The sequence below is a fragment of the Phaethon aethereus genome (genome assembly GCF_964289735.1).
Source record: "Phaethon aethereus genome assembly, chromosome: 26".
NCBI lineage: Eukaryota > Metazoa > Chordata > Aves > Phaethontiformes > Phaethontidae > Phaethon > Phaethon aethereus.
The window spans coordinates 5,387,517-5,412,503 of NC_138602.1; the positions used below are offsets into that span (position 1 = coordinate 5,387,517).

At 44.4% G+C, this 24,987-nt stretch overlaps 1 protein-coding gene across 1 annotated transcript in view; it reads right to left on the reverse strand.

The window, feature by feature from the left end:
- STK11 (serine/threonine kinase 11) overlaps nt 1-24,639 on the reverse strand; it is a 45,346-nt gene extending 20,707 nt beyond the window's left edge. Inside the window, exons 1-6 of the mRNA XM_082010800.1 lie at nt 23,780-24,639; nt 13,707-13,790; nt 9,719-9,808; nt 8,363-8,495; nt 7,745-7,881; nt 7,102-7,229 (exon numbers count right to left, since the gene is read on the reverse strand). Of these exons, the coding sequence (XP_081866926.1) occupies nt 7,102-7,229; nt 7,745-7,881; nt 8,363-8,495; nt 9,719-9,808; nt 13,707-13,790; nt 23,780-24,069 (862 nt within the window). The 5' untranslated portion in view covers nt 24,070-24,639. The remainder of the gene's footprint in view (nt 1-7,101; nt 7,230-7,744; nt 7,882-8,362; nt 8,496-9,718; nt 9,809-13,706; nt 13,791-23,779) is intronic.
- Nucleotides 24,640-24,987: the final 348 nt, after the last annotated feature.

Below are 24,987 nucleotides of genomic sequence, written 5' to 3' on the forward strand. Positions count from 1 at the left end.
GAAGGGGGAGAGGAAGAGTAGCTTATCTGTATTTTTTAGGAGATTGGGAGGTAGATACCTTAGACTCTTGAGATGCCCACTCCACTCCACTGTCTTTAAAAAGCTTCAGAACTCAGAAGGGAAGTAGTGAATTTCGCCATATTCTTCAGAAACTAGCCAATGGGACCTAACAAGTCTCACCCAGCAGCATCCAAGATATTCTTTAATGAAGGTTCCAAGACTATATTCATCTAAGGAATGTTAACAAAGCCTCACTGCTGTACGTTACAAGGAGTTTTGCTTTTAGTGGATGATATGCCCTTGTTGCTCTTGAAGCACTAGCACTGTTAAGTCTTGCACAGGTAGCATGAAGAGTAAGGTTTTTTGGAAAAAGGTGGGAATACAGGAGGACCCTGCCTCCAGCAACCAGAAGAAAAGAAATACTAGGAAGCAGAACAGACTGTCAAACAGGAGTTAAGTCAGTCAGGACAAGGAGCAAACAGTGCAGAGTGCTGGGGAGAGCCAGTACAAGGACACAGTGAAAACACAAGGACAGGAGATACCTGGGGATGGACACTTAGGAAGGGAGGCCTGGAAAGAGACATTGTAGTTCAAGTAAGAAGCTGCAAGGGCCTTGCAGGTGAGTTTCTGCAGTACTGTTGAACGAAAGTAATCGAAGAGATAAATGACCAACAGCACATGTGATAACAAAAACTGATCCAGAACATCTTCCTTGTCAGTTCAGTTTGTATCACATTACTAACAGTAATTAATATGGGCAAAGAAAAGGTATAGCGTGGAAGGCCTGAAGTTATTTTCCCCACCAGAAACCAAAATACAGTCTGCCATGCCAATTTTTAAAGGTTTATCAGTGCTGACGACAGCACTAATAGCTTTAAGGCAGATGGGGTCACTACTGATCCACTTTACATCACCATGAAGTAGGTTAAAGAAACACGGGAAGACCTCTCCAGGTTAGAGAAGGTCAAGTGCATCACAAGCATCTGGCCTCATGAACTCAAAGCACTATAGTCTTCAGAGCTCACCGGAAATTGATACTTGCCTGGCCAAGATCATAAAACCACCATACATCTACATTAGTTACATGGCTGAGCTCAACTGCAGCTCCAGCAATAGCTCCCTGCTCAAGAGCTCTAAACCTTGAGTCGTTCCTTATCTTGGGTGTCTTCTCCCCTGCATAGACTAAAGCCCTATAAACAAGCAACCAGCAGTTCAGACTGCAGCTACAGACCAAAACCGTATGTGGCAGGAGGTGATTAATGCCAGCAGCAGTGCCAAAACAGCTCAGCTGCTAGGTCTGCTACTGAGGAACACTGCTGAAAGTGTGTTTTGAGATGGTCTCACAGTAAAGGTGAGAGAAGGGAAGATATGGTTGAACCATCTTCAGCAGAGAAAGGATTTGATCCTGAATCTTGCTGTCCTGCAAAGTGCTGCAACACTTGTAGCACAACATTTAGGTGCTTTTGCAGGGCTAATTCCAAGTCGTTTTCTCACCTTAGCCACTGTTAACGAACTGATGCTGAAGAAAGCCCTCCTTTTTTCAGTCAGTACTATGAAACAAATTCCTTTACAGTTAAAAAAAAACATAATTATCAGTTTAACACCGAACACAGCCTTTATCAGGGACTTTCTCCTCAACAAGGGTCCTTGCAGTGTGTGTTCCTTTTTTCTTCTGTGCTCCAGCATGTGTCCATAGCAGTCCCTGCAGCCTTCTTGGCATCACAGAACAGCTGAGGTTGGAAGGGACCTCTGGAGATCACCCAGTGCAAACCTCTTGCTCAGAGCAGTCAGCTTGCCCAGGACTGTGCCCAGCTGCATTTTGAATAGCTCTAAGTATGGAAACTCTACAAACCCCCTATGCAACCCACTCCAGTGTTCAACCACCCTTGCAGTAAAGAAGTTCTCATGTTCAGATGGAGTTTCTCCTCACCTTACAAGAAAAGAAATAACTGGAAAACAAGATGGGAAGGTGGTTCACAGAAAAAAATCCCCCACCTAATTAAATAGCTGTTAATAAAGATTTTTAGACAGTAGCTTCACAGCTGAGCTGTCCAAATGTGTTTGCTTTAAAAAAAAAAGAAATAGGATTGCAAAGAGATCTTACATGAAGTCTAGGGAACACCAAAGCAAGTACTGGCTAGGTTATCTTATTAATGTAATCAGAAACATTTAAGTCAGGACACCATCCCATCCCTCCATTTTATTTATTTAAAGACTACATTTCAAGCTGTTGCTGGAATCCAAGCTGTTATCAAGTTCAGGATACATTTCTGCATGTCCAAGCAGATACAACTGGAAAATCTTCATAGAAATCTGAAGTACTGAGGGACTGTCTCAAGGCTCTTGCACTTTCAGTTTGGGATTAATTTCACTAGGGTGCTGCAGAAAAGGAGTCGGAGCATCCTCATAAGCAGCTCACTTTCAAAGGAAAATGAACATGCAGCAATTCAAATACTGTTTAAGGAATGACAGGGCTAACAAAGAGATTTAAGGCATTTACCAGATGAAACCGGTACAAGCAGAGGATAAAGTTTTAAGGTAAATTATTAAAAGGCCTATCAGCACCGGTTACAAATAGCTATGGTGCAGAGCACTGTATTGTTCTCAAGCAATTAAAAAGACATAAAGAAGATAATTGAGCGAAAAAAATATTTACTTTAATGAAAAAGGACCGCATTTTATGCAACGTTTGAAAGAAAATGGAGACTCCAATCAACGAAAACGTACATTCATGCATTCAGCTCTGACTCACTCATGGCAGCTCTGTGGCTAAAGTCCTGTACTGAAAAGAGACTTCATCAAGACAAAACATCATGTACTATTCACCAGTCAAGTCATCTAAGAGTCTGCCCACAGTAACCACACATACTCTCTACCATTTACGGTAAAGATTTCCATGCAGTTTATCTGCAAGAAGAGATGAGACACTATAACAGGGCGATTCTTCAGGAGGACGCCTAACTCGCAAATCTCTGCTCCTGTGGTATTTCAGAAGGATTTGCTGTGCCCATACATGGGATATTGTGCCCATTACAGCACACCGACAGTCTCAAACCCCTTTCAAATTACGTCAAGTGGCAATGTGGAAACTGGAGACAACAAACCCGTCTTGAGCTCCTTACAGACTCCAGCCCACACACTTCAGTAATCCTGAGCAAGCGTAGAATTATATCACGTGGTAGACCATCTAGTTTTTAGCAGACAGCACAATCTTAGGTACGTCGTTTGAGAAGCCGGAAGAAATTTAACAGCAAGAGTTAATAAACTCAACCTGGATTTCACTTCAGAGTCTCCAACTTGGATCAACATTTAAAATGACCAATATAAAGCAGTACAAGTCCAATTTGTAAAATGAGACCGGCCTTTTCCCTCTCCTTCATCCCCCACAAGCACAACCAGGCATTCTGACCATAAACTCCCTCTGCAGGCAAACCTTGAGTCTTTGATCAAACACATGCGGAAGACTCGCCACTGGATGGGTTATAGACACCAGCCTGCCTGACTGCTGGCGCCGGGGACTCCCTGCTGCTACAGAATTAAAGCATCCCACAGTCATCAGGATACACATCCTCTCACCATCGCTGTAATGAAAGGTCATGGCAGTTACACAGAAGTGAGAAAACAAAACACTGAGACTAACCAACTTGTCCCCAGTCACAAAGTCTGTAGCAGAGCCTGGAAATAAACCCAGATGCTTAATGCAGAGACTGCAGTCGCAAAGCTTTCTCTTTCAGTAAATTAGAGGAGAAGGAAGAAAAGCTGACCTCATAGATTCTTCTTATCCAGAAGCAAACTGCATATGAGTCGGTAAGTCATGTGCAGACAGTGACAGAAGAACCTTAACGCTATTTATAAATGCTTCCACTCTGACACATCTTTACTGACTGTACACACAGAAGCCAGGACAGTACTAGCCCTTCTCTTTTCCATCAGTGAAGAATATAAATAAAGCTTCATCCCTGATTAGGGAGACAAAAAGAGGAGCAGCATCCCAATTAATCTCTTGAAATAAACCTTCGATGGTATTTGACTTGTAAAAGAGTCTTGCATGACAGTGTAAGTCCTCTAAACTCTACTTCTTCTGGAAAGAGGAACAAAGAAATAAAAACAAGCTCAAGGAGGAGGAAAAAAAAGTAAAACCAGTACAAAAGTAGTGAACAGAAGAACAGAAAAACCTTAAAAAGTGTATTCTAGTGTTTGCTTCATAGCCAAACTAGTACTATGGTCAACACAGCACCTATAGCCAGAGAGGAAACAAGCACTTTGCAGCATACTGAATTCTTCCACACAATAACACCAGAACAAATGCTTGCAGCACTGCAGAGTGCTTTAAGAGTCTTTTAAAAGCAATGCAAAGACGAAACAGTCTCTAGTGAGATAGAGCCGAGATGTGGGTGTCTGTGCTGCTTGTATAAAAGCATCAGACAGCCATTGACAATATCTGATCTGCAGGCTTTTGATTCAGTTTCAACCTGCTGCAGAAGTAGCAGGCACCTACCAGGAAGCGCAGATGTTCTGGAGAAAAAGCATGAACTAAATAAAGCATTCAGGTTTTGTCACCATAGCTACGTAGTATCACCACTGTAAGGCTCAGCCCTCGTCTTCAGCAGTGCCTTGCTATCTGCTGGGCTGTCGAGATGCTCAGGCTGCCACAGAGCGGAGGGAGCAACCCCACTCTCTAATTCAGTCACCTCGGGTCCACTGCGTACTCTAACCACTAGAAAAAGTAAAGTGTCTCAAACCAAACAAGGAGAATATCAGGAGTATTTGCCAGCTTTTCCCGTGTAACAGGTGCACATGGTAAGACGAGGGGTGGGAGAGTGGGATGGAGAGAGGACAGTAAAATGAATCCTTAGGACTTCCCATCACCCCGGAAGAAAGGGACAAGTTGATAGACACAGACATCTCCTCCCAGGAAAGCTCCTCTGCCTACCAAACACACTCAACTTGCATCTCTCTAGTGTCCAAGCACAGAAGGCATGAAGACAGACGATGAAGGAGGTAACTAGACAATGCTAGGATAAAGGAGGCAACTCAGGCTGTAAGAGATGGACAAACAGCATCAGGTGCAAGGCTCCTCTGTTTAAAATGAGGCAGAAGAAAGTAGGAAATTCTGACTCCAGGTCTCATACAGGGGATGGAAAGAGAACTAAAAGGGAGTTATTCTGCTAATGAAGCATAAGATTTTAAGCTATCAATATCCTCAGGCCAAGAAAAGAGAAACAACCACCACACTTGTTTTCCCTGGGGGACAACACTAAGTGCAGCTGAGAGGCTTATCACAAACCTCAAATGATTTCTGCTGGATGCTTTAGAAGACTGGCTGCCAGTCTAGATGGACCACTGGATTTACTCCATTTGGGCAATTCCCAAGCTCATAAAAAAGGCCACATTTTGAGTCAGCATTCACAAATCAAACACCACATGTAGATCAGGACATCGTTCCCTGGGGCACGCGGACACGACATGAAACACACATCATCAGAAGTGCTGGGCCATAAGCAGTAGCTGCATTAGTCTCAGCAGAACAGCCAAGATACCAGCTGTGCTGAGTGCAATTGGAAGCTATGCCTTATGTAATGCTTTCCGAAAGCTGTTAAAGCTAGTTAATGCTTTTTGAAACACATGGAAATAACTTATTTCATAATCGGCATGGGGCCAGACAAGCTCAAATAGTCTCCTATGAGTGGGATCGCAGGGGGTCTGCCCCCTCCCCAGCGGCGGGGGGCCGGGGGGAGCCCCGCCGGAGGCAGCGGCAGGCAGAGCTCGGACAGACAGCACCACCTGCCGCCGCCCGGCACGCAGCCGGCGCCGAGCGAGGACGCCCGCGTCCCCAGCACCGCGCCGCGGCCTGCAGCCGAGGCGACTCCACGGGGCAAGAACGCGAGTCCAGGCTGGAGCTGCAGCTCCTCGCAGCCATCCACACAGGAGCCGGGAGCCCAGGGGCAGCACAGCCTTTCCTGCGGAGGCACAACTGCTGCCATTCGTAGCATGAAGTGCAGCCGTAAAACACTTCGAAGTTGTTAGCCTTTTGGCTAGCCACAAACTGCAACAGCACCGTGACCACGTAGAGGACACAGCACAGTACGCAACGCCGCGGTTTAGCGATAACACCCGTATTACGAGCAGACCCAACGACACTGCTGGCAGGAGGAAGGGAAGCTGACTCCGTTTGCTCACCGTGCCCCACAGCCCTTCACCCACACTAGCCTCCTAACCCCGCGTAGCACGCAAACCAGAAAAATAAACTTGAAACAAGATATCGTCATTTTGTATTTGAGGTCTGATCTTTCACAAACAGCTGAAGACAAAGGAGAGAGCGAGCCGAGGGCTGGGAGCACTACCGCGCCTGCAGGGAGGCAGCCGGAACTCTGGTCAGGGTCTCCCACACGCCAGTGTCACATCCCACCTGCTGCCAAATGTGGGAAAACCTGCGCCACCGAGTTGGCTGCTACGCGCAGCATAACTGCTGCCCTGACTATTCAGCTCTCAAAAGAAGTAGAGACCATTCAACACTAAACCTCAAACAACCACAGTAAGTGACAGGAACAAACACACAAACACAAAGCACAACCCTCTCCTACCCAGAAAGGGCTACTCCTGTTTCTACCACAGCCCTGGTGTGAGAGCAGGCACCGGTCACTTTGCTCTGGTATCTTTGCAACTCTAAATTTGGGGGGAAGGATGCGACAACCGCGACTGAAGCAAATAAATTCAGAGCAGAGGCTGATGAGGAAGGACAACAGAACCCAAGTACTCAGTATTTCACATTACAGAAAGCTTGGGCAAGGAATTTGAGTGATTCAATTTAATTGAGCTTTGTCTTTAGATTTAAAAGCTTCTCAGAGCACAAGAAACATAACGCAAGAACCAACTCTTTATAGAGTAGTGACTGCAACCCATGCAGGGTTTAGTATATCTCAGGAAAATACCAGTGTTAAAGATCTTTCAAAGTTTTATAAGGTTCATAAGCGTAACCTCCCTTTCTAACAGGATCCTATCTTCACAGGATACTTGGAATGAAGCTTTCCCCAGCACTATGCAAGCTGAGCATTTGTTGCATCTATAAATTTTACCCTTTTAGTCAGTTGGGAGACTCACCTCTCAATAAGTCTGAGAGTGGAGGACCACAATCCTCTGGAATTGTGTAGTCACCTTTCCCGATGTTTTCAAATAGTTTATAGATATTATCCCCTTCAAAAGGGTATAGACCCGTTGTAATGTTGTATCTGTAAAGGGAGAAGGAGAAGCTGTATAAGAAACACCACACAGAACAGGTGTTCAGTTCTTGTGTGACTACATAAACCAAAAGAAGCCAAGAGGAAACTAAAAGATGAGTATTTGACAGTATTTGGAATGCCTCTTTAAACTTCTCCTTCCTTTATCACAGCCTCTTCAATCACATGAGTCAAAACCACCAAGACATCTCCCTGACAGGCCGGGATGGAAGAAACTTAAATAAATTCTAGAGATATTTGTGGTTTGTATTGTTACAGTAGCTGTGCATCTCAGATGCTGAGAAATGGCTGGCAGAGTTACTCAGAGTAAAGACTACTTTCTTCAGAATTACAAGTACTTTGGGGAACATAAACCCATCCAAAGAAGGGACCAACACACATACACCCTCCCTGCTCCCCCCAACAGCATGCAGAAAAGCAGCAATCACAGCAGATAGCACAAGACTGAGCTATTTGGGGGCTAGTAATTTTTTATTGCAATTCTTGGGTGCTGCACGGGCACTTACAGTGTGACCCCTGCGGACCAGATGTCTACTTTAAAGCCTGAAAACGTGTCAAGGCCATTGGCAATTTCTGGTGGCTGGAATGCTGGCGACCCTTGGCTCGTTCTGCACGTGTCATCCTCTGCAAATGGATGCAATGCCTGCACCAGAAGAGACTGATTAGTTTCAAACTTGCAAGGCAAACAACTGTTTGAAAAGTTTCACCTGGAAAACAAAAGGGGAAAGCTCTGCTACTGATGATCTACTTACATATCATGAGAACAGGCCACTGCAGCAACTACATGCCAACAGTGACAATTCTTGCACCTCTCCTACCTAGCTAAGACGGTCTTCATATAATAGGAAGGATAAGGTTACATAGATTATCACCAGTTCACCACACTGTTGGGTTTGTCTAAGATTGATGTCTTCCTCTATATGCTTCCCAGATGGAAGTTTTGTGCTGCTATCAACAAAAGTGTTTTGCCAATTACAAGAAATATTCAGTCACTCTGGAGGACTCTGCAAGTTTAACAGAACAAAAGCCTAAATGCCCAATAAATCAATTGACACCACAAAAGTGACCTACATGTAGAATGTCACACTTCTCACATTCTTGATTTTGCTGCGCTTCTCACATACCTCTGCTACGCCTAAATCGGATATTTTTAGTGTCCCATTGGTTGTTAGCAGGAGGTTCCCCGGTTTTATATCCTTGTGGACAATCCCTTGGCTGTGCAAGTATTCTAAGCCATCTATAAGCTGACAAAAGTACCTGCAGAAAGAGTTGGAAGAAAAAAAAAAAGTCAAGCATTTCCATAGACTAAGACTATGGGAAATACTGATAATACATAAAGCAAAGAATACTGTTATTGGAAACAAGTCAGAAATTCATTTATGTTTGATGAGGAACTTGAAATTGAATTGTGGTGTGTAAGAAACAGCACTTCATCTTCCGACAAAGTCAGATGTTACCTGCCAGAGCTCTACAGCAGGTAGACCCTGGGCTCCTCCACACAAAAGCCCTCTTCACAAGTCTGCGTATTTTTAAGTGCTGAGCACCGTGCTGGCACAGACCTGATAGTTAATTCTGACATCACCTTTAGTCTAGGCTAAGTTAAGCTAGCAAAAGAGGCTCTTTCAGTGGCATAGCTTGCTCTAACAGCAAGTGGGGAAAAAAGTTTCCTTTAGCCAGTAGAAAGGAGTGTTTTGCTGTACTCATGGTCAGAGACTATGGGCAGGCCATTACCGTAATGCAACAAGCATTGTGCATTGACAGCCTGGCAACAATTGTGCATGCAGGTTTTTTATCTCACAATAGCCAGAAATAATACTTAATGTGCCTGTATTTCAGTTAGGCTATCTGTAATCTCAGACACCTTTTTTAAACAAAATGAAAAAATGACCATGAAGTTATGTTGTTACCACAGATTTGCTGGTCTGCACTGATTTGATATACATGACAATGTTCTTGCATCTATTTCCAGAATTCTAAGGATCCTTTACTTGCAGAGTGGAAGGGGCTTCAGACTAGCTTGTCTACCAACTAAACAAGCTAACAAATCATGCTGGATATTGCTAGTCCTTAACCATCCAAAGACCTTTATTCTCTTTTCTGACACTGAACTGTATGGCTTGCCTCCATTTAGGCAGAGCAAGTCCCCACGGATTCCTCCATTGCACCCATCTTTGCTGAACGGCAGAGCTGTAGGAAAGCGGCCAGGAAGCGTTGTCATGTATCTTGTGAAGCAAAACAAAGAGTAACATAAAATTCAATAGAAAGATGTTTTTTCTTCCAAGAATCTAAGGGTTGTCCCTGCCACCACTTCATTAGTTTTTCATTTTTTCCATGGATGTAAAAGATGCCGTTATTACACAAAGACAGTTTTACTTTAAAGTGTAGCCAGCAGTCTAAGCAACAGAGTAGAATGTGCTCTTGAATTCAAGAGAGCACAGTGGCGAGAGGCTAATGCAGCCTAAGAACAAAACTGTACTTACCCGTGAGCCTGAAAAACTGGAAACCTCTTTTCTGGGACACTGTCCAGCATTTCCTGCATCCCACACACACAGTACTCCATCACCATATACGTGAAGACAGAGTTAAGGAAGCTTCAAGGTTAAACGCTCCTCACACAAATGCTGTGTGAGGACTGCAGCACCATTCCAGTGCAACTGGAGAGCTGCTGCACAGGCAGTCCTGCTACCTGGTATACACACGCTGGAGAGAGAGCCAGAGCTGTGCTGCATCTCCTGAGGTAGCTCCCTTCCTCCAACCGTCTAACAGGAGACTGAAAAGAACCCACAAGAAAGTTCTTCTGCATGAGCTGCAACTCCATGATCAGACCTGAAACAGGATGTGAACTCCACAGAAATTAAGTTGGAGATCTCACAAGAATGGCAGAACTAGGGTAACACTCTGAAGCGGCTACAAAAAGTTAGGAAACCCCTGGCAGAAGAGTTGTAGGCTGTAGCACATTCTCCCAATAGCCTGACTGTTCTGCACTTGACACAGGTGAGCTCCCATCACCTTCCCCAAAGTTTCTGCTATTCTTCATCTCCTGTTTCAAAATGATACGGCTGTATGCACTATTTAACAGCTGCTGCTTACCCCCATCCCCATGCTAGTATTTCAGTAGCAGGAGAAAGGATCCCTAGAGAGCTGGGAAGCTTTATTGAAACTGCATGGATAAAAAAGTTACAACAGAACACCAAGAAGTGGTGGCACTTTTTAGCATTTGTACCCTTGCAGCACATTCTAGTTTTCATCTCCTTAAGCTTTAACGTTGGGGCCAAACAATGGAAACTACACAACTGCCTAAAGCAATAATTGCCTCAGTTTTCCTCCTCTCCCTGGGCTTTTAGAGGCAGACTGCGCACTGCGAGGGGCTTGCAAGAACAGACCCTGAGACATCTGGTGGCTTTGCCAAGGGAGTGCACCTTCAAGATAAAGAGCAGAGAAAAGCAGGCAGCTGTCAGGCAGCCCATGTTCTCCAGTAACACAAAGTATTTCTTTGGTCACTCTAATTATTCCTGGCAGATGCCTTCTTAACCTAAGCCTAAAATAAGTTGCTTATGTCCCAGGATGCCACCTTAACTCTCGAGGCAAGAGAGGCTAAAGAGACAACCTGCGTTTTAAGTGGGATCTGTGCTAAAAACTGTGTTGCCCTTTTGTAGCATGTTCTATCCAGGAGCTCAAAGCACTGCCCAAGCTCATTAAATTCATGCTACATTCCCCACATGAGCTGCTCTTCAGAGGGACACTAAAGTTCTCGCAGATTTTATGGTGGACACAATGCCACCCAGTATGTCATCAGAAGCAAGAATAGCAGAAAGAGCTCCCAAAATTCATTCCTACCATTTCCTACTCTGGAAGAAATCCGTGAACTACTTGTATCACAGTGATGTGGAAGACATCAACTCTCCCATCTTCAGGAGAATAATACTAACAGTAGATTACATAGACTAACTCCTGAGAAGCAAAACCCAGGCCTTGCTCTCATCTACAAAGGACAGTCTGATTTTGGTTTCATTAGCTGCCAGACTGTTTTTCACCCCTTCTTTTGTAACTGATCTGTCTCTGGTTGATCAGCCAGATTAGAGAACAAACTTTCAGGCTAGAGCAGATCTATTACAGATGCCCCAAGAAGACTGAGGCTCTCAAGTCTTCTAATCAATAGGGTTCTGCTCCCACGCACAACTGCACATACTGGTAACAGAAGCTGTCAGAAAGGGTGTCAGCTGGGATGCTGCTTATTGAACTGGGTTTATTTTCTGCCTGGATTAGTTTCTCCATTCATCACCAGCTCTGCATTCCCAGCCACAGCAGGTCATCAAAGCAGTCCATTAAATACTAAATGTAGTTGATACTTTAAATCCAGCCATCACAGCTTTCCCTTTACCAAAGAAAACCATCGAAGCCTTTGACTAGGCAGGTAAGTTGTTAAAACACTATCTTCCCAAGTATAGATATGGCTGAAGCCTGCAGTGCACGTCTATCAGCAACAGAAAACCCGGTCAAGAACAGATTCCTTCCTCCTTCTGCAGGCCCAGTTTTAAATGCCACAATGGTCATTCTGGAAATAAGGACTTTTTTTCATTAGTAAGGGGGAAGCTGACATCTCTTCCCTATACCCCACTCAACTTTCATCTTTCATTGCTTCTTGCAAGGCGCTAATACAGGCACGTATTAGTGAAATGAGTAAGGGAACTGACCTACGGAGAAGCCAGCCTAGAAGAGAAAGTTACTTTTCAGCTGGATCTGTTCCCAAACCTGTTTACCGTGTGCCTGCACAAGCGTTTGTACTGCCACATCCTAGGACACGCTGCACAGGCACTGGCAGTGCCAACGAGAAGCTGGAGAAAGGTTAGGCAAGAACATGATCATGGATGAATTCCCAGCCCCAGTGAAAACAGCAAGTTTCTCCAGTTACTGACACTCACGTGCAGAGAATAAGTACTTTCAGAAGCAAACTCTCTAGGAGTGTAGAAGCAGATAAAGACAAGAATAGTGAAGTCAACCTATACTTGCACAGGGAAAGTACTGAAAAACAATTTATTCCTTTTCAAACACCACTGTTCAGAAAGTAAAGCAAGGAGCATCCTTCCTGGCTTAAAGAGGTCACATTTCTGAATGACCATTTTGGGTTGTCATCACCCATTACCAACACATGAGGTCTCTCTTGGGCTCTTTTTCCCCCATGCTTCTCCTTTAGCATTCCAGCTTCTTAGTAATGAAATGGTATCCTTCTATAGACAGTAATTGAATCACAGTCCTTTCAGCCTGTTAAGGCTACAAAACACAAGCAAAACTTGTCATCTTTTTTAATACTAATGATTTGGTGCCAGACTACTTGAGCTAATTAAAGCACACAATTAAACTACCCATTATGAAGTACTATAATTGGAAGACAGTATTTAGAAAATACTGTCAAAAATAAAAGCAACCATTTATAACATGTACTGCAACAGATCAGCTCAATAAACTGGCCCAAGTCAAAATGGACTCGGAGTGGCAGACTCATTAAAATCCATCCAGCTACTCACTTGTATTTCACTTGCAAGTTAAAGCATGTAATCACATTGGTTAGCATCTATACATACTTGGGGGGGGGGTACGGGGACAGTGCACTGTCAAATAACATGCTAAAGTCTGAAAGATGCACTGAGATCACAAGCCACAGGGTTTGATTCAAGAGCTGAACAGTTGAGTCTCAAAAAGCTGAGCTGTAGACCTCACAAGGAGCAATGGGCTTTCAATCTCTCATGACTGCTACAAGCTTTAGGTCACTTAAAGCACTATCACAAGGGACTTTCACACAAACAACAAAACAAAGGTGGCTTGGGCAGGCTCAGGAGTTCATCTTATGTTGTTAAGGATAACCAGCAAAGCATACCAACTACCCACAGAAAAGATGGCACTGCAGCAATGCAGACCCTCCAAAGGGGAGGAGAGAGTTGCAGACACGCAGATGCCAGCAAATAAGTAGATTTTTTTCTTCTTCTTTTGAGGGCAAGAAAAAAAACCTAAACCACTGCCAAGGACTTAAAGGAAAAAGCATTCCAAAAATTGATTTCATGCAGCATAGGCAAAAAAAGGTCTGTCTTCAGGGAAAGAAAGCACTAACATACACCACAGCTAGGACAGGAGGTTCGAAATGACAGATCCACAGCTCTTTTTTCATCTCTGAATTGCTGAAGGTCACAAAATAAAACACAGTATTTGAGGATCAGTTCTTCCCTACCCCAGCCTTGCATCTGTAACCTGGGGACGATATTTCGTTTCCTAACTGGGAAGCTGGGAAACTTAAGGAAATGCACTCGTGTGGAAAGTATTCCAGATATGCAGTATGTTTAATATCAGTGACAGCAATTTTAAGCTTAAGAAACATTCAAAAGGGCCTTAACAAAAGCAGAACTATCATGATTCAGCACTATAGCAGAGAACAACGGAAATTCAAACCTTAACAAATGTGTGGAAAAAGGATATATTTTCTGCTTCTCTTCATTGTATAATACATCCACCAACTGTATAACGTTTTTGTGCCGTAATCGTCGCAGGAGCTGGATTTCTCTGCAGGAAGAGAAAAGGAAAAAAGTTATGTTTAAAAAGTCTACTTCCCTACTACAGAATTAATGTTTTCTAAATCATATGGATTTTAAAGACACTTCAAACTGTATTAGTCCCAGCTGCTTCACCTAAGACTACCTATGCATGCTCTTTGACAGAAGGTCTTGGGTGTTCTTGAATTCATTAGTCCAAGGTTCGACCGTGAAAATACTTACTGGTCACTGACTAGGACTATAAACAAGTACCCTTTCATTAACACTACACAGCCAGTCAGTTTTTTCTGGGCAGGAATTTTAGTCCATTGGTAAACAACAGCAGGAGAACTATTCTCAAGGAACAACCTACCTTTGTGCCGGACATTAAATTGGTCATACGAATCGCCTGTGTCAACGCTCCGGTGCCATTCAACACAGGCTGTGTTACACCTGCTAATTTAAAGTTTTATTCCGCACTCTAATGTAAGCTTTATTCCAGTTTTACTCATAAAATCTGTGCAGTTCTCCCCTTTGGCTACTTGATTGGTCAACAGTAGGACACCGACAATCAAACAGCCCCGTTCAAAGCCAGTAGGAACAAGACAACGGCAAGCTTGATCAGAAGTAGTACACCATGCTGAGCCAACCCACAGAAAACAAGTCCTGTGAGTCCAGGTGAGATCCTGCTGGACCCTCAGGCACCAAGCTGTGCAGAAAGAGAAAGCAACCTGAGGACACACTCTGCAAACCCCCTGCCTCCACAAGCAGCACTGGCCTTGCAAGGGCCTGGTGCAGCAAGCCAAGCCTCCTCCCCCCACCCATAACACAAGAGGGGTTTACAGTGTCCCCTGTGGTCCCCTGCTCAGCTCACATCCTTCCCTGTGGCCCTGGGCAAGTGCCTCACCATTCCCAGTTAATGCTAGTGCTGGCTAAAGGAAAGGTGCAATGGGAACTAAAACGCTGCCCTTTGACTGCTCAGGCAAGTCAAAGCCTACCCCGATTTGCTCCACACGTCAAAGAGGCAGCTTTATCAGCTTTCCTCCAATTAAATCTTTTCAAACAACGCTAGACTGTTGGGAGCTTAGCTCACTACCAGTCTCTTCAGTTAAACCCCTAAAGATGCACTATATTTGTGTTTACCGTCATTATCTAGGACAGTCACTTCCAAGACAAAGCTTTTATGTTTGCACTTCATGCTTCTTTATATCTAAGTGTCATCTGTAGTTAAAAGAGCAGAAATAAATTTGCTTGGGCTTCCAGCCTTCATACTTCAGGGTATGTTTTTAATCAGCATCGTGACCAGGATCAACCCCCACAGACATCACTGTAAGGCAGCATCGTGCAGTTAGGTGTGCTCTCGTTGTCACAGGCAGGCAGTGTCGGTGCCAAATGTGGCTGAATAGTTAACACACTACAGCCCATGTCAGCACAAATTCTGTTATTTAGCTAGGAAGCAACTTGAATATTAGTTACTGCCAAAAAAAAAAAGAAAAAGTTTCTATACCTAACAAGCAATTTCTTCTGATAGTTGTTGCATTGTCAATGGATACAAGTCATTTAAACATAAATATAAAAACATGGGAAACTGGCTAATCTACTAAAGATGTGAACAAATGAAACTAAATTGATTTCTTTTTTATACCACCTGACATTCATCTGAAGAGTGGCTGTTCAGCAGAACATGACTTTCTACAGAACATAAAAACTGCAGAAAAAGCAGGAGAGGTGCCTCGCTAGCAAAAAGAGACAAGCACAGCAGCAGCAGCAGCACTGCATCTTGCACGATGCAGCCATAAAAGGGAAGACAGCCAGCGTGCCCAGGCTGCCAAGGGGCAGCGGGTCGCCGGCATTCCCGAGCGAGAAGCCCTGCACCGAAGGCTTCCTGTGGCCAGGAGATGAGCGCAACAGATGTCAGAACTCCAGAGACGTCCCCAGGTGGGAGATGGCAGCGGCCTCCCAGCAGTCCCATCGACCCTGCTGAGCCGGCCTCGGCTGGGTCCCAGCCAGCCCCAAACTGCCCCGGCACCCCTCCGGCTCACCGCCTCACTCCTGATGCGAGCTATCCAGACGTCTGCCACAGCAGCACAGCCCTTCTCCCGGCTGCACGAACCGCACTTGGAGCTGCTCCGAAGTCACGCACAGTTAACAGCTACAGGCTGCCTGCCCCTGAGCACCATCAAATACAACAAGCTGTTCAGTGTCGGCGTTGCAGGCCAAAGACGCCTGAGCTGGCCAGTCCACTAATGTGATCAGTTTAAGTGTCTTCGCAGCAGAGTTAGCATAGAAAATCATCTTGAGGACACATCAAAGTCCTCACATGCCGTAGCCAACTACTGAGGCAGTTTCATAGTGCCCTTTATTAAAGCTGCAATTTCCAGGAATGGAAGCAACTAATGTAAGAATTGCAGCACTAGTCTCAGGAAGGAGTCGAAAACAGGAGTTCCAGCTAATAACTCAATTTCTTCCAAACTTTAGTCCTAACTTAACTTGATTGAACAGTTCAGAGATCTGAATTGAATCCTCTGTTTGTAGAGAATAAATAATGTAAAACTGAGCAAGGAGACATCTTCCCTTGGCTATGAAAATGGACCCTTGTATGTCATCTCATATCAGCTGTTTTGATCTTTGTCTCTTGGGATTTTGTGCTGTGCCCCAAACCACATTTTACTATCTTTTGCATTATACTCAGCCTGCAAAACCCCACTGGGTGCCAGCTGTGAAGAAGAGAAACAGGAGGATCAGGACAGTCAGGTCAGGGTGGTTCTGTCAGTGTCTGGAAGTGCAGATACTGCTCTTCATTCCTCTGCTGCTCGATTCTGGGCTTGTGCTAAACTCTACATAAACTCTTCTTTCCAGCTTCTTTCTCTCGGTTTAAAGATGCTTTAAGCATGGTTACATTTCAACAGTTAGGACTCCTGAAAGCAGCATTACAAGGAATTCAGAGCACAGCTTCGGAAGCAAGAGCCTCTGCCCAAACACATGACACACCAAGCTCAGAAAGCCACTCACCCCTTGCCTGCACAATTAGCCAGCTTCTAATAACAAGCTGTGGCCAGTACAAAGGCTTGTTGATGCATCACATCTGATTAACAAACCAGTAACTGCTCCTTCAAAAGGCTCCTAAGATGCAGGAATGCAAGCAGGGTTTTTTAAAGATTTTTTAAGGATTCCCCGAGAAGTAGTGTTACTCACTACCAAAGTTGAGGCCAGACACTCTCAGTTTATATCATATATGACTTTCAAAAAAACTCAAACACTGTGATAGCTAAACAGAAACCTAGGATAACAAGGCAAAGCTCAGAAGAGTGTTTAGTTTAAATGGCAGACAGATTTGCAAAGTGATGCAGCCACTCTAATTATAGTAATGACCAAAAGGCTGAAGTGGATTAAATTAGCATAGAAACTGCAGCCAGCATTAGTGTAGGTCTAAGAAGTTTCTACATAATGAAGGGAGACAGGCTGAGTGCTCAGATCAAGCTGGCAAGAGAGGGAGTGAACACACATACTTATTTAAATAAGACTACTTTACTGTGAAGGCAAAGAGAGCTTCCAGTATTAAGAACACATTTAAAATCCTGATCCAAACAGCTCATTCCCTGTAATGCGGCTTGAAAGCACAAATACTAATTCCTTCTACCTTTAACGGACTAATAAATATTTCATATTTCTGTAATGATTTTTTTTTTCCAGGAGAACTTTGTGAACCAATCTAAAATGCCAGTGACGTGCCCCCACCTCTGGGGCAGAGGCCAACCAGCCCATTTCCCAGAGGAAAGATTAATTCTATTTTTAGCTACTCTTGCATTCTAGAACAACTGAGGAACAGAGACAGCCAGACCACAGTCACCTCCAATTCCATTTCAGTTTTCAAGCTTCACTGAGTAAGTGAGCATAGGTGCTCCCCTCATCAGAAGGTGCCTAAATTTACTTTTTTCAAAATAAACCACAAAAAAGCCACCCCAGCCCACTGCTTGCTTAGCTATTTGCCTGCACAATAGTGTTTCAGGTGACAGCACTGGGAAAGAGATTTGCATGTCTACGGTTTGCTGTCTTTCCTCTCAACCAAGGCAAGGTGGCTTCCTGCTGTTCCCATACTAGCCTAGTGAATCTGCTCAGATTTTCAGGATGCCTCCTGAGCTGCTGCAACTTTCCCTCCTTTCTCTTTGCTACCTCTAAAATTTAACATGAAATTTAAATCACAACAGTTGCTTTTGAGATCAGACCTCTCCCTGACAGAGAGGGAAAGGGACAACCCCAGCAAGGAGGCTCAGCTGTGCTTCTGCAGTGTGGTAATCACTTCCATACCCATCCTACTCAACACCACTGTTATGTGGCCAGAATAGTCTCCATTATGGAATTCTGTTTCTAGATTTCCAGACGAGAAAGCCCTCAAGTGTGCGACAAGGCAGACTGTCAGAGTTTGGGGCCTATTTCAAAGTATAACCATCTTCGGGGAAGAAGAGAAAAGATCTTCTAACTTGAAAGTTCCTATGTGGTTCTGTCAGACCATTAAGCTCATCCTGAGAGATTAAGACTTATCCCTAGCAAGGTACCTTGCTTCGGCAAATAACAGGGTAGTGGTGGTGGTGTTGCTCAGAAGTATGTATAGAAAAGCTGCCTACTTGTATACCATGTGCTACATGATTTTGTAAGGCACCAAGGACAGCCTGGAAAGACCACATTCTTTCCTGGAGCACATCTTCACCATAAGATTTAGCATTCTTTCTACAGTTTGTTTCAAGCCTCAGTTTCATCAAAGCCATTCTTGCTTCAGCAAAAATGAGCAATGCAACCAAAAGATTAGTTCTCTTCCTTTGGTTGTCAAGGTTCCTCCACAGGTCTAAGCTTTTAGGATTTTACTGGAGACACGTGACGGTGAATCTTTTCTACGTTACCTACCAGGTCAGATCGTACGTGAGAAATGAGGGTTTGCAGCAGGTCTGCAGTGAGAGTCTTCAGCCTGGGAGAAGATTACCCTCACCTACTCCTTTACTCTCCAGCACACAACTATGGCCCATCTCAAGCTCCCTACACACAACACATGGTACTGAGGAACCAGGCACAAGGAAGTGGTGCTCCTCCACTGCAGAGCTGGTGCCACAGCAAAGGGCTAGGAGACATGCACGGAGAACAGCTCCATATGCCAGTTCTGGCACGTACCATAAATCCACTAACACCATTCTTGCTAATGGTTACAAAGGCCTTGAGAATCATTCATGTGGTCTTTATGCAGCTGACAACTATGTTGTGTATTTAGATTGATTTTGTAATCCTGTATATCCAAAGCAAATTTTTATTACAATTTAAATATGATATGCCTGATATGCCACAAAGCAGACTAACTTATTTAAGGTCTAGCTTGTGAAGAGCTTTTTCTTGTTCATTCCACCTAAAAACTAGCCCAACACTTGCAAGGATGCAACTCGCAGCAAGAAACCGCACCTCTTCACTCACGAGCACGAGTGGTATTTCAGATAAGAGACTGAGCAGAGCACTTCACTATTTCCTTCTTCAAACTAAGCTTCACACATACATCTGACATAGGGAGGGGTGACATCATTATGTGTTGATGAATCCAGTGCTGATCTATACATTTAAAGTTTTAGTAACCAAATGGTTCTTCTCCAGCCATTACCCAAAATTATGTTGCAAGCATTATAGCATCTCCACCACGTTCCCACTGCCTTTCCCTCCCCTAGGGCCACAACATGTCCAGATACAGAAACAGCCACTGTGGTGAACCACACTTCTTTCTTTACCTGCACCCAGAAGCCCCGAGACGTTAAATGCTGCAGACAGATCAGAGCGTACCTCTGCCACCAAACACAGCGATCTGAACCCTGAGAGCTCCCACCTTGCAGAAGCTGACAGCAACAGGCAGGCAGGCCAGCCCTTCCCTCACGGGCAGGCCTCCAGAACCGCAGCCGCAGGGGCTGCTAAGGGAGGTGAAGACACAGTGTTATTTTTCTCTTTGCTAGTTCCAGCCTTCATCCACATCACGCTTTTAGCACAAGCCTGTATCCACCACAGCACAGCTACCCACACTCTTCTACAGGTTACAGTTTCTAGCACTTCACCACTGAACCTAAGCAAATGTCCAACTTGGCAAAGAGAGGAACAGAGCCACACGGTTACGTACTGCAGACCTTTTCAGTTGGGAGTGAGGGACAGGAAATCGGATGAGTCAGCTTGAGCCCATCTTCGTCTAAAGCACACACCTCTGCAGCTTGCAACAAGTCCCTCCTTCAGCAGAACTGTCCAAGTTTTGAGGTGCAAGACTCTTGATTTGCAGACCCATGGAGCAAACTGTCAAAAGTACATGCCTACGACGCGTTTTAAACCTCTGAGGAATTCTAATGAGCATATATTCAAATTTAAGTAATCACTGAGCATAGTAAGTACAGTACAAGACACTTGGGATACGCACAGAAAGTCCCAAACACTTAATTAAAATGTGAGGCTATTAGCAGACAGTTTAATAAAACTTGTGCTGCTAGAGACAAATAGTCTTCAAAATTTTCTTTCATCTTTTTGGCACTCCTGCTAAACTCATTTTTTGTATTAACTGGAAGCACTGATCAGCCATGGTACTGGCTGGTTGGCTAAGCCACCCCAACCTTTCTCTAAAGTAACTGAAGAGACACAGAGATTCCCTAGACTGATTTAGGGAAATGTGTCGTACGAGTTTAAACCCTCAACATCCTTACTAGGACTCACACAGATCCCTTAAGGGCTCATTTTTCAGGGTCAGAACAGAGTATTTTAGGGTAGAGAAGAATCATTCAATTTTACGTAAGTCTCAAACATTTCAGTCATAAGTTCAAGGTCCCCAGAACTCTGTTACTGTACCGAGAGACAGGGCTGGGGCAACCTCCTGCAGTCTCGAACGTTAGTAAGGAGTAACACAAAGATGGCACTAACAGAGCTCCCCGAGTTGTAACACCAGTCCCACACATCCAGAGGCCACAAGCACGGCACAGACCTGTACAATCCTCCACGGCTCATTGTTATTGTGCTCTCCCTTGCTGTCATTAATCCCTGTACATTACTTGCTCGTGTAATTACCCAAGGGCCAACAGTCTAGGAACTGTTTTCTAGGGAATTTCTTTGATAACACACTATCACCGCCAGTTCCATCTTCACCACAGCAGCAGCAATACTGAGGCATCCCATGATAATGGCAGAGGCACAAGCCCATTGCCATACTTCAACTACATCTCTGTCAAACAAACAAGTCACAAGTGTCGCTTTCCTGTATGGTACGAAATGCTGGAGATCACTTCAGTAGGAACAGGCCCTGCCTTTGCAGGTAAGAGAAAACGGTACAACAAGGTCCTCTGAGACTAAAATAGCAAATGGTCACTTCCAAGAGATAAGCACTTTTAAACCAAGCCCGACCACATGCCCTAACTGCTCAGACCCTCTGCCAGTGCACTTTTAACACGTCCACAGCACTATGTGAAGAAATTAACCCCCAGAGAGCAGACTAATAGGTAAGACATTATGCAGTGATTCTACAGCAGAGAAAACAATTCATTAGGGATTCAGAAGACTCTCACTCCTGACCATCTCATTTACCATGAAAGCAAATGCTCTGGAAGAGCCCTCTGCTTGCACATACCACTGGGGACTCTGGCAGGAGCGCCAAGCGGTGGTCTAGTTCTGGTGGCAGATTAAGAGATTTTTAATCTCAAAGGGCACCAACTGAAGTTGGGATGTTTGCAAAGATTAGACAACTAATCACAATCATCTCTCACATGTACTGAGCTGCAGACATCCTTGTTTAGATAAGGATGCAAGTGGGACTGGAAGCAGGTCTCACTAACACAGGAATTACATATTCACTCATTAGTAGCTTTCATGAAAGAAAGTAGAACCTATTGGTGCAATTCAGCCCACAACCTGATTTTCTGCTGTTCTATTACATGTGAGTACTTTGCTGGGTATAAACCACCCAAAGCCGCTCAAATGCAGTTGCAGAAAGTGAAAGTTTAATGGAATCTGGCCAAGCAATGTGACATTAAAAAAAAAAAAAGAGTACTTTCCAGTGCTACCTGGAAATACAGCAATGCTTCCCCCCCCCATCCATACTGACCAGTCAAACCATACAGGTTTGATGACGTATCTCACCACAACAGGTTTATTCAGAGCAGACAGCTTTCACTGCCTGTTGCAGTAGTGCTGAGGGATTTTTGTAAGGTCAGATTTCCATAGGTGCCACAAAAATAAGACATTTTGCCTTAAAAACAACTCACCACTGAAGAAGCATATGAATAGGTGGACAAAGAAAAGGACAAGGTGACAAAAATAGGAACTTGAACTAAAGTAAACCCTCGTTACACGACAACATCTAAAATCTGCCTCAGTGTTTTGGAGCCGGTGCGGCTGAGCCAGAAAAACATCCACAGCAAAACAGAGTGGTGCTTGGCTAGTCTGCTTTAATAACTAACCTTAATGAAACCAAACAAGACATTCACAGACAGGCTCTGTGCATGAATAAAACTACAGAGTTCACTTCAGGACACAGGACCATTACCATGGCTCTGGTATCAGGAAACTCCCCTGTTACTTGGCAAGTCCTTTTTCACTAAGAGGGGGAAAAACTTAAATTTAAATTTTCACTGAGGAGGGAATAATCTCCCCTTTCTTCAGTAGAAGCTCTTGATGTAACGCAAGGAGGGTGCAAGGGTGGAAAGGGTCACTCCCGCCTTTACAAGAAAAACAAGAAACATTTTATTACATATTAACCAACAGTTTACTCTGATTCTGAACTTAAGCCAGCAAAGGAGAGAAAGGGAGGTCCTGGCATTAGGATTTGTGACTATCTGGTAGCTAAGTCTGTCACTGAAGGTTAGAAGGCAAACTTAAACAGCGCACTGACAGAAGTCCCAGTACAGGATGTGAAATATCTCGCAGCTGAGCTCAGAAACTCAAACCAAACTGAGAAACAGAAACAAGACTCTGCTAGGTCAGGGCTCTACACTCGGCACACCACAGCTAAAGACGCAATAGAAGAGTCTTCTAAACATCTTGCAAGTCCTCCCTCCCAGTACGAGATAAACCCTTGGAAATAGTTTGTTTTGGCTGCAGAAGGCTCCCCTTCACAGCAGATAAACAACTATCTCGCAGGGCTGTGACAAACAGCTTGCTGTGGAAAACACAGCTGGCTGTGAGGTCCCCGCAAGCAGAGCGCAGCCCCAAGAAAAGGGAAAGTTTCATACACCCAGCCCTACAGATGAAGCATAACACCAGGCTTCTCCCACAGTTAATTTTAATTAGTTACTTGTGCCCTGACTAATCAGTATGTAACTGGCATTTTGAAAGCTTCCAAGCACAGACCTTGAGTCACTGAAAGAAAAAAGGTTCACAATCCTTGTCCCCATTTTACAGCTGCAGAAATCAACTAAAAAGAACCTTGACTTACTTCCCAAACTCACTGGTCAGAAATTAAATCAAGGAAAAAAAGCAACCCAAGACTTCCTATGCCCACTGGGTGCACAATACACTGGATCACGTTCCAGGCACTTACTACACGGGTGGGAGCAGCAGTTGCCATCCCAAAGAGCTCAGGAGCCACACACCCCTTGATGGGTCGTTTTTAGTGTCAAACAACAAAGTGCATTTGCACTCTCCGCTACACCACCTCTCACCTTTCCTAGATGACAGCACCACAGTTTACCTCTTCAATGTGGTATCTTAAAGAGGAGTTTCTTCAAGAAATACTATTTCACTCTTTAAGCAATACTATTAAAAAAAAGTGTCATGTTACAGGCTGTGTGTTCAGATAGACAGACCTGCCTCCCTGGCCCTCGAGAACCAGCTCCCTTCCCTGTTCCCAGTCTCAACAATAGCACTGGCTGCAGTTCAATGGTAAAGACATTCCTGAATACCTACAGTTTAGGAAGAACTTCCACAGCAGAAAGCCATGTTATTACTTAAAACGATACAGAACTCCAGCTGGAAAGTAATGACAAGGTTTAACCCCTCAGTTCCCAGCTACTGGAAATATTTACTCACTTTTTCACATTTGCCTCCCCGTTGGGAATTCTGCGTAGCTTCTTCTTTTTCAATATTTTCACAGCTCTCCTACAAAGGGTTTCAGAGTCCAACATCTCCTTGACTTTGCCGTAAGACCCTTCTCCAAGTAAGTCTCCCATCAGGTATTTGCCAATGAGCTTGGCCCTTTTCCGCCGTGGCTGGTAGATGACCTCTGTAGAGTCAATGCGATGGATAAAAGTGTCCATCCCCACAGACATCAGCTCGCTCTCTGCAAACATACCCAGCTGCTGTGGCTCCTGCATATCCATCCTGGATTAAGTTCCTTAACTTGTTTTCCTTAAGCGCTCAGGGTTTTAATCCTGTTTGTTAGTTTCCAACACTCCCTTTTACTCCTTCTTGAAAAAAAAAAATCCAGAAGATTGTACAAACATGAATTAAAAAAAACAAAAACAAAACCAAACCTATGAGCTTCTTCGAGCTCAACTGGATGCTAAAAGATCCAGGCCTCGCTCCAGTAACACAATGTCTTTTAAAAAGAATATATATCTTTGACCAGATACACTCAGTTTGGGACTTGCTTTGCTTACGACCCAGTCCCACTGCTAGGGTTCCTTCAAGTCAACTTGGCCTTTAGCTTGGCCCAGTTTGATTCTTAAGTGCTAGGTCATCCTCTGGGACTTTAGGCCACCACACAGAAACAGACAATTGCCGAGTCTCTTTCGTGACTTTCCATTCCTAGTAGATCATAGTCACCAATTCCAAACTGGATGGCAGGGGAAGCACTTCTGCCCTGCTGTCCTCACCATCCAGGCACAAGTACAGATGGGTTTTTTTCAGCCGTTTGGAAGCTGGAACCAAGTCTCTTTGAAGTTTTCAGAAACAATTCTAATGTCTTCGCTTTTCACACCTACAAAAGTTTGAGGCCTTCGGTGCCTATCAAGATCTCCCAGGGGCATCCTTCAACCACCTGGATTCCGCCTGGCACATGATGTGTCACCACCACTGGTCCAGGTGTCAGCCGGTGTCAGACAACACAAAACCTACTAGAGCTTTACTGACCCACCTTAAAACGGGAACAATCGGGAGGAAGCAATTCTCTCCACCCAGTGCCCAAACCATCCCATTCCCTTTCCAGCAAGGGAAGCTCAATGCGGAGATGCCAACCTCGCCCCGGCTCTCCCCGCCTCCTTCACCCCGCTTCCACAGGTGTCAGTCGGGCTGGGGAG